This window comes from Pogona vitticeps, chromosome 3 (genome assembly GCF_051106095.1).
Source record: "Pogona vitticeps strain Pit_001003342236 chromosome 3, PviZW2.1, whole genome shotgun sequence".
Classification (NCBI taxonomy): Eukaryota; Metazoa; Chordata; class Lepidosauria; order Squamata; family Agamidae; genus Pogona; species Pogona vitticeps.
Window position 1 is genome coordinate 247,938,490 of NC_135785.1, and position 12,355 is coordinate 247,950,844.

The 12,355-nt window shown below is 42.7% G+C and overlaps 1 protein-coding gene across 2 annotated transcripts in view; it reads right to left on the reverse strand.

The window, feature by feature from the left end:
• The window catches only part of DYNC2H1 (dynein cytoplasmic 2 heavy chain 1), a 190,117-nt gene that overhangs the window by 68,009 nt on the left and 109,753 nt on the right, over nt 1–12,355 (reverse strand). For both annotated transcript variants that reach the window (XM_072993639.2, XM_072993638.2), the window contains exons 69-71: nt 12,169–12,303; nt 10,508–10,651; nt 3,279–3,368 (exon numbers count right to left, since the gene is read on the reverse strand). In XM_072993639.2, the coding sequence (XP_072849740.2) occupies nt 3,279–3,368; nt 10,508–10,651; nt 12,169–12,303 (369 nt within the window). The remainder of the gene's footprint in view (nt 1–3,278; nt 3,369–10,507; nt 10,652–12,168; nt 12,304–12,355) is intronic.

Sequence of the window (12,355 nt, forward strand, 5' to 3'; positions counted from 1 at the left end):
AAAAAAGGAGGAAGGCTCTGTGACTGGTAGCTGCAGTTTTTAATTACATAAATGGATTTACCGGGGCTCCCCAATCATAAGCATTTGGCGAGAAATTAAGTAATCTATAACAAAACTGCAGTTCTCAATTGCTTTTTATTAGCTCTCTATTCCATGACCAGGGAGTATGTAGCAGTGGGCATTTAGTTGGAAAATGTTGCATATTCAACCAAAGATGAGTCAGATAGGCCATGGAGTTCAGAGTTAAAGTGTTTAGACTTCGTTCCAACTTTTTAACAGGATAACTGAACATTTTAACACTGTTACTTGTCTTCAGCTGCAATAGAGATGCCATCAAATCCAAGCAAATTAGAAAAGAGGGAAAACATCTGAATTTACACACAGGCTATCATAACACTTCACAGCCTGGATCTATAGGACAACACATAACATAATTCATCTACTTTGGAATACCCTGTCTTCTAGGTTCCATAACTGCCATTTGGGAAACAGCATACTTTTACCAGTAACAGAAGGCAGAAGCCAAAAGTCATTCTTATAAATGTATAGATACACATATATGTATACATATGCCCACATATAGAAACTTCTTACAATACATAAGGAAAAATCTGGCATTACTGCATATCTGTTCCTTATATTCAAGTGAGTTAAGCTATGAGTACTATGGGAATATACCGCATTTTTCGCTCCATAAGACGCACTTTTTCTCTCCAAAAAGGTGGGAGGGAAAGTACATGTGTCTTATGGAGTGAATGCAATAACCCAGGGTTCAGCCACCACCACCCAAAAGCCTCCCACTGCCATGTCAGGAGGCCTCTGAACTGGCACAGAGACTGCTTGCTATTCAGACCTCAGCATTCTGCACTGCTGGCTTTCCAAGATCTGCTCCCTGCAGCTCAACTGAAAAACCAGCAAGGCAAACAGGCCTGTGGCAGCAAGCAATGCAAACAGCCAAGGACCAAAGGGGAAGGAGTGATTCTATAAAAACCAGGGGAAACCAGAAACACAGTCCCCCATTTAGGCAGTTGATTTTCCCACATTTGGGGAAATCACAGGGGTCAGCTCATCTGAAGTGCAATGTGTGTGTGTTTAGTCGTTTAGTCGTGTCCGACTCTTCGTGACCCCATGGACCAGAGCACGCCAGGCCCTCCTGTCTTCTACTGCTTCCCGGAGTTGTGTCAGGTTCATGTTGGTTGCTTCGCAGACACTGTCCAGCCATCTCATCCTCGGTCGTCCCCTTCTCCTCTTGCCTTCACACTTTCCCAACATCAATGTCTTTTCCAAGGAGTCTTCTCTTCTCATGAGATGGCCAAAGTATTGGAGCCTCAGCTTCAGGATCTGTCCTTCAAGTGAGCATTCAGGGTTGATTTCCTTTAGAACTGATAGGTTTGTTCTCCTTGCAGTCCAGGTGCAATAGATGAGCCTTATCCCAGGAAAACCACTCTTACAAGAATGGTATCTTCCCTGCCAGGTCTGAGTTTGAATGGCCCCTAAGCCTCCTGGCCCTTTGTGTGCCCTGCCCTCAAAAGGCATGGTGACCGCCTGGCTGCACCTCCTGATCAGAACAGCGTTGCACAGCCCCAGTGCTGAAAGAGGCCAGGAGAGCTCCTCAGTGTTTTGGGGTGCCCCACAGGACCCCCATCAGGGGCTAGATGTTCCTCCCACAATCCTCCAGTGCACATATATTAGCATACCTAATATGTGGGGAAGGCGGGGAAAGCAGGGGAAATTGAAACTTTCAGTTAGTGAAGAGGCTGCTTGTCTGCTTCCTTGCTAGTCCAAGCAGTTAGAGAGCTGCTTGTTTTTCTTTAAAAGCTTCTTGTTTTGAGTTAAAACCTGTTTGGATTAAAAGGTGCTCCATTTGAGTTGAAACCTGCATGCCTGGGAAGCAGCTGATCAGCTGTTAGGTGGGGAAAGGGCAGGAACGGAGAAGAGCACAAAATGGCTGCCGTCTGCAGGCTGCCTGCTGGCATTTAGCTGTTTGGGGCTCTTTTTTGGCTGTTCTGGGGTCTACCAAGGCACTGTGAAGAGCCAGGCTCAGTCTACAGTACCTGGTAAGTGAATTTCTTTTAGGTTTTTCAAAGTTTCTGACCTTTTTCAATGTATTTCTATGGGAAATTTGGATTCAACTGGCAAACTTTTCAACTAGTTCTGGGCATTTAATAGAGAATGTATTTCCAAAGGGTGTTGCAGCAAGGAAACTAACTGTGCCTCATGACTTCTAACTGGATTACAGTACCTGCTTCCTGATTTCAGTTACTATAGTTTGTATTCTGATCATGGGGCGTTCTTGGCAAAGATACTGGAGTGGCTTGCCAAGAGTCCTTGGAAAAAACCTTGATGTTAGGAAGGTGTGATGGCAAGAGGAGAAGGGGACGACCGAGGATGAGATGGCTGGACAGTGTCTGCGAAGCAACCAACATGAACCTGACACAACTCCGGGAGGCAGTAGAAGACAGGAGGGCCTGGCGTGCTCTGGTCCATGGGGTCACGAAGAGTCGGACACGACTAAACGACTAAACACACACACACAGTTTGTATTCAGTTTTTTGGCTGGTCAAGAACATTTTTCCTGGCTTTGTGTGTTGTGCCTTGCATGCTATAAACGTTCAATTATGTCAGAAAATGGAGATTTGGTCTTATGCTGAGCATGTGCTACTGCTGGTGAATGGGATCAGGTTAAGCTTTGTGTTGCTGTTCTTTTGCATAACCTAAAGTAAATAAGGAAAACCAGCTGTTAAATAGTTTGATTCCACTATTTATCCTCCACACAACTAAAAGGGACCTCTCAATGCAGTGCCCAATCAGACAAACCATTTCTAATTTAATATAGGATTGAGCTGTAGATGGGCAGAGTTGCACAACAATCTCATCTCTCATTTCTATAAGCATGGGGAGGAGCTGGATGAAAGGAAATGTAAAATATAGATAGCGTGGTATAGGTCTTATCACTGGCTGATAATGGTCTATATGTACTTGAATTAAATTTATGATACATGAGTACACAAAGCTTTAAGTCTCTCCATTTGTTAATGACAGTGGTAATGGTTCTTAATGCCACTGTTGACTGCTGTTCACTTTACATGGTTCAAATGTTATTCTGTTATAGTGTATTAAATATTTTATTACACTATTTGGTTCAGAATATATTTTCCCTGTTTAACCCCTCTAAAAATTATGTGCGTCTTAAGATCTGGAGCGTCTTATGGAGCAAAAAATACGGTAATTCCACATTCCACACTTTAAATCAAGTGCAAAGGAGAATAAAATCTTACCTTAAACAAACAGCGACAAACATATTCATATACCATGTGTTTTAATGAACTGATAAGAGACCTGATTCTTTCCTCAGTATTTCCCACATCCTGCAAAGAACAGTTTAGACAGTTTAAAATATTAAATATTACTCTATGAGTCAAAAGTATCTGATGTGACACAAATATCACTTTAGGTTATTCTATCCAGTAATAACACTATGCTTCTCATACTACAAAGCATGATTACTTGAGTGCTGAAAAGCTTTATCCATAGTCCAAAGCCCAATAGCTTTAGGGCCAGCTTTATTACCTTCCTAAAGACAGAACCCAGGGGAACTGTCTTATATTGGCTGACTAAGTGGCACCTAGAATAAGACTAATCAATCAGTGAAAATCTGGTGAGTTAATTCCTCTGTAAATTCCACAGATTCAATGAGCTTATTCTAGTTGCCACTTACTACTGGATTTCAGCCACTATATCAGAACCTTGCTCTACCTAACCCGGTGTAAATACTGGTAAACATTGGTTTTGGGATTTTAAACATTCCCCTAATCTCTGTTGTGCTTGAAGATTTCAGGGGGAACTGGCAGACCATTTGCGTGTACCACATAAGCTTCACCGAGGTATGGCCATGAAATAACTGCTTTGTGTTACAGCAATTAAGTTAATCATTAAGGAGAAACCATACTAAAGGTGTGAAGAAACTGAGAAACCAGGCAATACGGAACCTGGAATCCGTCTTGGAAAATCAGACCTCTTTATGTATGGCTACAGAAGAGCTCCCTGAACCTGGGAAATCTACACAGAAGAAAACTGTGCCCTTTGCTACACTGGAGGAAGAGCTCATAATATCTAAATTGCACCCTTTCAGATTAAAGCTCAAAATCAGTATTTTCTTAATATATATTCTACTGATTTTGGTAGAATTTGGTTGTATAAATGCAAAAAATTAAAACTACCTGCAAAATTGTCCTTCTATCTCTTCATACACCAGAACTAAGGAAAGTGCACATGCAAATAGTATACATCAAACAGAGAAATTCTGTTTTGTGCTGCTTGCCCATTAAGAAATCCCAGTTATACGTTTGCTGATGGTAATAACAGACTTGTGCAACCAAATTCAGGACAGTGTTACTCAACCAGCCCATTCTGTAGAATGTCACTGAGAACATTAAAAGAACAATTTTATGGTGCATAGAAGAGTGCATCCTTGGTGGAAAATCAGACAACTTAATCCCTGTTGAGCTTGCAGATGCCAAGGCAAAATGGGGGAAGGGGTGATCCCTCCCCCACTTCTTTTCTTATGTGAGATGGTTGTTGAACCTGTTTCTCTCATTGGTCTCAATGAGAGAAAAATTGAGAAATTCACTAAACTACCACCAAGGCTGTGTTGTCCCCACTCCCACAATTCTTTTATGCAATGTACCGTATCTTTTTGCTCCATAAGACACACTTCCCCCCCCCCAAAAAAAGTGGGGGAGGAGTCTGTGCGTCATATGGAGCGAAGCTGGCGATTTTGCCCCCTCTGGCCCCGTGGGGGGAGCCTCGCAAGGGTCCGAGTGAACCTTCCAGGACCCTTGCAAGGCTCCCCCCATGGGACCAGCAGGGGCAAAATCGCCACCTTCTAGGACCTTTTCTGAGGCTTGAAAGGCTCAGAAAAGGTCCTAGAAGCTGGTGATCTCACCCCCACTGGCCCCGTGGGGGCGGGGTAGAGGGAGCCTCACAAGGGTCCTGGAACAGACCCTAGGACCCTTTGGAGGCTCACCCTGCCCCCCCCCCGCGGGACCAGAGGGGATAAAATCGCCACCTTCTGGGACTCTTTTGAGGCTTGGGAAGCTTCAGAAGAGACCTCCAAAGGGTCCTAGGGTCTGTTCCAGGACCCTTGTGAGGCTCCCCCCACCCCACCCCCATGGGGCCAGTGGGGGTGAAATCACCAGCTTCTAGGACCTTTTCTGAGCCTTTCAAGCCTCAGAAAAGGTCCTAGAAGGTGCCGATTTTGCCCCCTCTGGCCCCTGGGGGGGGGGCAGGGTGAGCCTCCAAAGGGTCCTAGGGTGTGTTCCATAAGATGGACCTCTCCATAAGGCTCACCAAATTTTTAGGAGAAGAAAACAGATTATTATTTTCCGGTTTTCTTCTCCTAAAAATTTGGTGCGTCTTATGGAAAGGTGTGTCTTATGGAGCAAAAAATACAGTATGACTGTGAGCCTCCAGATATGAAGGTGAATGTTTTTTTTCCCTTAGTCCTTCCTGTTGAAGGTCACTGCCCAGGAAAGGAACAGGAATAATGGAAGTGAACAACTTGCTGTGCAGATGGTGCTGTCAGGAAAAATTGGCTTCTTGGACTATAGACTTTCATGAAGTAGGATTCCTGGCAAGTGACAGACTGCACCTCATAGGGGCTTGGAAGAAGGTATTATTAGCTAGGAGTCTTGCAAATCTGTTCAGGAGGTCTTTAAACTGAATCCCCCCAGGTGGGAGGTACTCTAGAGGATAGGGGGACATCAAGCACTAGGGACACGAATGTCAGAAACCTGTCAATAATTAGAACATATAAGAAAGAAGCTGGAGGGAATCACTCAAATGTTTCTGGTTCCAAGGCATAGAGCAATGGTTCTTGACCTTGGGTCATCAGATGTTGCTAGTCCCCAATAAGGTCCCAGCAGCCTTCACCACTAGCTGTGATGGCCAGGATTTCTGGAAACTGTAGTCCAAGAACACGTGGGTATCCAAAGCAGGGAACCAATGGTATAGAGTATAGGAAACAAACAAGATGAGGTTGAATTCATAACATAGGGAAGCCAATAGAATTGACTGGGCTTTACTGAACCCTAGTGGAATGAGAGTGATGACTGGAATGTAGTAATTGAAGGGAGAAATTATTCCAAAACAGCAGACTAAACAGAAAGGAGAAGGAGTAGCATTCTATGTGGAGGATGTGTATAGATGAGAAGAGATGCCTGAGTTGGAGCATGGAATCACGGTTGAGAATACCTAATGAAAAATCAAAGGAGAGAGAAACAACAGTGACAGGGGTTTACTACAGACTCTTAGCTAGACTGAAGCTCTGGATGATGCCCTCATAGATCAGATTACCAAACATTCAAAGAGGAGAGATATGGTAACAATGAGAGACTTCAACTATTCTGTTATCTTTTGGAAGTCCAGCTTGGCCAAGAAGATAATGTCCCACAAATTCATCACTTGTATTGCTGGCAACTTCTTTTTCCAAAAGAGGGAACAAGCAACAAGGAGATAAGACTTGGACCTTTCCAACAGGAAAAAAAAAGAAGGTCAGATGAGATGAAAATAGTGGGGATTTTGAGTAGAAGTGACCCCATCTGTGATACTGAAGAAAGGGAATATTATGTTCTGTGCCTTATGAAAGCTGATTTCATTAAGCTTAAGAAAATACTGGATGAGATCCCAGTCAGAAATACTCAGAGAAGAAGTTCAAAAGAAACTGGAGGGAGTCAAAGGTGAGATACTAACGATACAGTCACAAACAGTTCCTACAAAAAAGGAAAGTGGGAGGGATCTAAGAAAACTGGGGCAACTAAGGAGCTTTCAGATCAGCTTAGATTTAAAAAGGACATAGACTGAAAACAAAAGAAGGTGAAAATCTCCAAGGCAGATAAAAACAAGTAGCCAATATTTGTAGAGAGAAAGTCAAGATGATTAAAAGCTTACAAGAGTTTAAAAACAATGAAATGAGTGCAGGCTTCCAACTTAGGTTAAAAATTACAACGTTCAGTTATGCTTGAAGCAAGAAGAATAAGATGGAAGCTGTGGCCCAAATACTATTGCTTTGCACAGTATATTGCAGTAGAGTAAGCCCTCTGAATCAATGGGGATTTGGTGAGTGATCTCCTCCATAAGTTCCATTGAATCAAATGGGCCTACTCTAACTGTGGCTTATTATGCTAAAGCAAGTTGTAATTAGAAATAAGCATATTTGAGTCAATGAAACTTATGAAGGAGTTGACTTCCCAAATTCCCATTTATTCAATAGGCCTAGTCTAGTGCAATTTACTATACTAAGCAAACAAGTTAATGCAATAATACAGAGGTTGTCAACCTTTTCCTTATCGCAGACCGTCTGAGCCTTTGAAGGAGGCAGGGCACCCCCTCACGCTCGTGCTCTCGGATGCATGTGCGAAGCACTGGTGGAACGCGTGCGCATGCTCCCCCACTGCTTCACACATGCGCAGGAGAGGGTGGCGGTGGCGGCAGCCTGGGAGTCTGAGCATGGCCAGCGCACTCCCTCTGACTGCTCGCCTCCCGACAGGCTCCAACGAGGCCAGGGGTGGGGCTCCTTGCTACCCTCCACGGCAGGAAATTCAAATGGTGAGCCGCCTCTGGTGCCAATTCCAGAGCTGGAGGCACCAGTGGCAGCATTGGCCTGCTGAGGGCAGCGAGGAGTGCGACCCTGGCCTTGTTGAAGCCCGCCAGGAGGCCAGCAGGAGCACCCGGCCATGCTCAGCCTCCCGGCTCTGGGCCACCCCCGCCGGGCCATGAAGACAAACCTCCTGCCCCCCCATATGCACTCCCCCACACCTGCTTTCCATGCCTGAAGGGGTGGGGGAGTGCTCATGCCGGTGCTGGCACACATGCGTGTGCGCAAAGCAGCTGTGGGGAGGGGAATGTGTGTGGGGGTGACCGGTCTGTCTTTGTGGCCCGGTCCGGCTCAAGCCACGGACCAGCAATGAGTCGCAGACCGGGGGGTTGATGACCTCTGCAATAATACACTGCATCACCAGAAATATAATGTCCAGATCAATGGAAGTAACAGCAAAACTCTACTCTACTTTAGTCAGACGTCAGCTGCAATACTGTGTCCAGTTCTGTGCACCACAGTTTAAAAGGAAATTGACAAGCTGGAATGGGTCCAGAGGAAGATGAGCAAGTTAGTGCATGGTTTGGATACCAAGACATATGAAGAACAATTGAAGGTGTTAGATACGTTTTGCCTGCAGAAAAGAAGCCTGAGAAGTAACGTGATAGCCACCCTTCAATATTTCAAGGTCTTTCATCTGAAACATGGAGTAAACTTGTTTTCTGCTGCTCCAGAGGGTAGGATCCAAATAAATTGATATTAGGAATGTAAATGATGGAAACCGTCATTTCCTTTTTGGTTGTTTCTTTTGGGGGGGGGGGTTTGCCTCTTTAGTTTTCTTTCTTTTTCCCCCTATGCACCATTCCTTTAATTCACCAAGAAACGCCCCCTTTTTGGTTGTTCTGTTGCATTTCAACCCATTTGGGAACAGCAGTTGTGATAAGGAAACGAGGGGAGGCAACAGTGGGGCAGGATAAGGAGTGCAGTGGTGGTGGGACAGCACAGGAAGGAAGGATAGGAGAAACTGTAGGGGTGGAATCTGGGCAAGGGTGTGATGGTAAAGGAAGGAGGAGGAGGGGAACTGGCACGGGCAGCTGGGCAAGGTACAGAGTAGTGGCAGCGGCAGCAGTGAGGAGAGGAAAAATGTCCAGGTAATTTGGGGGAAGGAAAAATATAATAAAAGGGGGAATCACAAATAAATACATAAATAACCATGATTTTTTTTGTTCCTCTCTTCTGTTTAGACAAACCCTTTGGGTTTAAGAGGCCATCTTTTGGGAATCCCCAAAAGAACCTGAAAGTGAAAGAAACAGCTAGAAATGGGTGCTATGTATTTGTGAGGATATGAATATAAAGCATGGCACCCACAGGTGTCACGGTGGAATCATTCCTGCCCTCCAGAACCAGACTGGTCCACTCACTGGGTTCATTGTGGTGTTTGCATCCATCAACATTGTCATCGCACCGATCACGGAAGTAGTCTGGCTGGCACTTGCCCACCTCTCCCTGCAACCAACCACTCCAGCAAGGAGGTGGGAAGATGAGTCCCCCCACTCAGCTGCTGAGGGTTGGCTATGGGGAGAGGCAGGAAAGTGCCAGCTGATCTACTTCCACGATTGGCATGACAATGATGCTGACAGGCGTGTGCACCATGCAGAGCCCAGTGAATGGACCGAGCTGGTTCTGGTGGGGCAGAATTGGACCACCATGGCACCTGTAGTGCCACACTTTGTATTAGTATCTACTGGATGTGAATACGAAGCTAGTAACAGCCTCTTTTCATATTTGTTCTTTTCATTTTTTTAAAAAAGTCCCAATACTAATGGAAGCAAAGTTCAAGACATGAAAATTAAACTAAACATTAAGAATAACATTAAGAGCATTTGACAGTGCAGTGGACTCTCTCAAAAGGAGGCGGGATCTTCTTCTCTACAGAATTTAAACAACGGTTGGATGGTCATCTGTTGGGGTGCTTTATTGCATTTTTCCTGCTTTAGCAGTGGTTTGGACTCAGTGTCCCTTGTGATTCTTTCCCCCTCTACAATTCTGCTATACGATGTTGAGGGGGATGCACATCTTTCTCCAATATGCCCCAACACTAAACTTAAGAAACATGATGGGGCAACCATAGTGACAAAACTCTACCAACCCCACTCAGAGATCCTATCAACCTGAGGTGCCCTACCAGAGGTCATAGCATTACACGCTCAGGCCAGTTTACATAAAATGAAAACGAAGAGATTGTAAATGCAGTTGTAGATGTGTTAAGATGTAAGCTGCATTAACAAATGAACTTCAAAGGCCTCAGTGCATTATAAAGCTGAACTGCTTCTCCAGAAAGAGGAATTCCACATAAATATTTCACAAATTAGAATAAATTCATTATGCTCAAAATAGATCTCTTCTACCACAGCTAATGCAGACTTTAAAGCAAACTATTCCTTATTCTGACACATACAAAAAGCTTTTGCTTAATTTACAAATTACCTAATAACTGGAGAGCCTGTATTTATATAAATAACATCTTCATATTCTCAACTTGCTTTTCAGAAGTAGTTATTTTTGTCAAGTACCCTTAAAAGATTGATAACATTTTATTTATGTACAGTGTTAAGAGGATTCTGCAACTCATTTATGACAGAATTTCCCTTTACTCATATGCTGACAGTACAAAATATGCTATGGAATACTGCCAGTATTAATTTTACATTCTAATTTAAAACGTTCAGAGTATTCAGACATTTTATGCTACCACTAATAGATGAATTCTCTTATTTCTTTTCTTTTCTTTTAAAACCTATTTCAGTCAGCCCAGATCCTACTACCTGAGGCAAGTGATAGTTTAAAAGCAATGCATATATAAAATTCTAAAAATAAATAACGCATTTTCTGCTTGAGGATAATAGTACATACCAGTTCACTTTGTAGGGCCCTTTGAAAAAGTCTTAGGAAAGAAGCCAAACTAAAGCGGTACATGTTATTAATTTTGGATAAGTCAGAAATAATAAAGTACATCTTGCTGGCACTTTCAGCTAGAGGAAGATAGGCATCCCTTTCCTGAAAATAGGAAGATTCAGTATTAGAACGCTACTGCCACCTACTGGATTAAAAATAATTTTAGGTCAACTAAAACCACACATCACACGGCAAATTAGAAATACAGTAAGTAGAATTGTTAGTCTCAACTAGATTTTGTGTTGACTTAACAAGTTGCATCCATTAAATAGGTCTACTCTAGTTGGCATTAACAACTGGATTTTAACCTCAATGTGCACGTACCCATGGAGGCCAGAATTCTTTTGGTGTTCACATAAGATCTTGCCATGGCTAAATTGCAATTAACTGATGGAGTGTCAGGGTGCACCTTGGTTGCTCAGCCAGGTGTCACCACACAACAAATATATGCCCCAGCATTGCATTAGGTTGTGTAACCCAGCAGGTTACACAAGTCTTACCCCAAAATTAGAAAGATTCTAATTGCACTTGTCCTTCTACTCATAATGTTTGCTATAGGTTTAGGTAGGTGCAACTGGGTAGATGGAAACAGACTTTTCAGCTTTCCTGCAGAAGACTAAAGGCCCAAACTAAATAGCATAGGAAGGAAGCACAATAGGAGGTGTTATTGTCATTTCCCCCCAACCTATCCTACTATGCAGGATATCTAACATTTGTATAGTATCGTAATTATATAGTATTTTTTGAGGGCTGCCATTAGAAGCAGATGAGCAAGGAAGTCTGCTCCTGTCAACTAAGTTGGTGGTATCTAGAGCCAACACACAAGACTTGATAAAATTTCTCAAACTCAGAGTATGCTTTATTATTATGTAACCATGAAATACAAACAGAAAATAATAGAGGTGGGAATAAATGTACAGCAGGGGAAACTAAAAGGAGTTTACATTCAGCAAGGAAATGGGAAACAGTGGCATGGGTGATATTTACCTATTATTCACAGTATTAGTTTATCTAACTTCAAAACATCTGAGACCTTAAAGCCATATGTAATTTGGTGTGTGATTTTGCTATTCAACAATAAAAGAAGCTCAAGAATCCCACTGGATACACACACACACACACACACACACACACCCAAAGTAGTTTTTTCTTGACTATGCAAATCAATGCACAGCAGTTGCTCATTAAAACATAGGAGCATGGTTAATTTTCATGTAAGAACTACCAAAAAAAAAAAAAAAGGTTTACAGATGAATGTTTAAACCTAACTGTCTTACTCTACTATAACTAAGCTTATAACCATTTTAGGAGCACATAAAAATATGTCTGCCAATGCAGAAATAGTAGAAGACTAGCAATAGCAAAAGTGTTGACACAGATATATTGTAGATAGCATCATATTAGGCTGGGTTGCGTCCAACACACATTTATTACTCCTATTTTGAATTTCTAAAATGAGACAAAATAATTATGTGCAACATTATCCCTACCAACTAATAGAACACATTAACTAACAGAAGGATCTAATTTTCAGGCAGATTAATCAACCAGGAGCAATATTACAGGATACTTCTTTCTAAATATATTTGCAAATAAAATGTTTAAAGAAACCAACTTACTTGATCAAGAGAAATCTGAAGTCTCTGGAACTCGACAAGTGATTCCTGGATGAGGGCACTACTTGCTTTAGTCTGATTCAATGATTCAATAAGATCCTTATTTTCAAGTATATTTCCCTGAGAGGTTGCAAGAGTCTGTTTAAAAAAAAAATCCTTTTAGTGAGGTCGTTTTAGGAGACAATGAAAT